The sequence below is a fragment of the Austrofundulus limnaeus genome, unplaced genomic scaffold (assembly GCF_001266775.1).
Source record: "Austrofundulus limnaeus strain Quisiro unplaced genomic scaffold, Austrofundulus_limnaeus-1.0 Scaffold1101, whole genome shotgun sequence".
In the NCBI taxonomy this organism is placed as follows: Eukaryota; Metazoa; Chordata; class Actinopteri; order Cyprinodontiformes; family Rivulidae; genus Austrofundulus; species Austrofundulus limnaeus.
The window spans coordinates 34502-35934 of NW_013953503.1; the positions used below are offsets into that span (position 1 = coordinate 34502).

At 47.5% G+C, this 1433-nt stretch overlaps 1 protein-coding gene across 3 annotated transcripts in view; it reads left to right on the forward strand.

Annotated features, from left to right (window-relative positions):
- Positions 1-567: 567 nt before the first annotated feature.
- LOC106534147 (zinc finger E-box-binding homeobox 2) overlaps positions 568-1433 on the forward strand; it is a 57838-nt gene continuing 56972 nt past the window's right edge. For all 3 annotated transcript variants that reach the window (XM_014030670.1, XM_014030671.1, XM_014030672.1), the window contains exon 1: positions 568-835. In XM_014030670.1, the coding sequence (XP_013886124.1) occupies positions 775-835 (61 nt within the window). In that variant the 5' untranslated portion in view covers positions 568-774. The remainder of the gene's footprint in view (positions 836-1433) is intronic.

Below are 1433 nucleotides of genomic sequence, written 5' to 3' on the forward strand. Positions count from 1 at the left end.
TTTCCAGCAGCTTGTTTCTTCTAAACTCAGCAGCTGAGGATTTATTTATTTATTTATTTATTTATTTATTTATTTATTTATTTATTTGTTTGTTTATTGATTTAAAACACGCTCAGTTTACTGATTTGTCAGGTTTTCCCCTGATGGATGCAGATCTTTATCCTGACAGGTTTCCTGTCAGCAGGACCACACCTGATCCACACAGGTACCGGGCCCTGGGGGAGACTGGGGCCGACCTGGGGCACCTGCAGCTCGGACTCAGGTCTCTGGACTCCCGCAGAGTCAGGCAGCAGAACCAGGGTCAGATCATTTCACACAGACCTGCAGTCAGCTTGTTGATAGGACCAGAATGGATGAGTGATTGACAGGTGATTGACAGGTGATTGACAGGTGATTGACAGGTGATTGACAGGTAACTGACAGGTGATTGACAGGTGATTGACAGGTGATTCCCGTGCTTTTCACGGGTCAACAGGTCCAGTTGGGTGGAGTTCTGAGAGTAGGAGGGACTGTGCAGGGTGGGTGTGTGTGTGCGCGTCACCGTGTCCCTCCTCCTCTGTCAGCGGCTCCTCACATCAGTGTGACGGGCACGCGCCGCGGTTCGTTAACAAAGTGAAGAGAACTTAGTCTGGAGGACAGTTCTGGAGTTCGGGTTCGGGAGGACGGGTTCGGGTGAAAGAACAGTCTGGGACTCACTGTGTGCTGTGTTCCGGCAGTGGGATGAGTCCATGAGGACCAGAGACCCGGATCAGTGAGACCAGAGACCCGGAGATCATGGCGGAGGGTCCCCGCTTCAAGAGGCGCAAACAGGCCAACCCCCGCAGGAAGATCCACGGTAACACCGCACAGCACCGGGACCGGAGGGAGGTCTGAGCTGGACCCGGGGTCCGGGACCCGTCAGGGTTCCAGCTCATAAACAAACAAACAAACAAACAAACAAACAAACAAAGTGACTTTATTTAATTTGAACATTTCTGATTTTCTTCTTCTTGTTTTGATCATCCTAACACAATGTTTGTTTGTTTGTTTGTTTGTTTGTTTGTTTGTTTGTTTGTTTGTTTGTTTGTTTGTTTGTTTGTTTGTTTGTTTGTTTGTTTGGAGCAGTTCTGGTTTTGTTGACTGAAACCAGATATTTGTGTGTTTGACAGCAGGAAGTGGTGATGTTATTGATACTGATAATATGGTTAATTAATAATATTATTTTCTTATTTAATACTTTTATATCTGTTCCTTTGTTGTTGTTGTTTCTCCTCGCGGAGAACTGGTGTCTCCTGCAGTCCCTGTGAGACAGGCAGGGACACCTGGACATGTCTCAGTCCATCACAGAGACACCTGGACATGTCTCAGTCCATCAGAGGGACACCTGGACATGTCTCAGTCCATCACAGAGACACATGGACAGGGACACCTGGACATGTCTCAGTCCATCACAG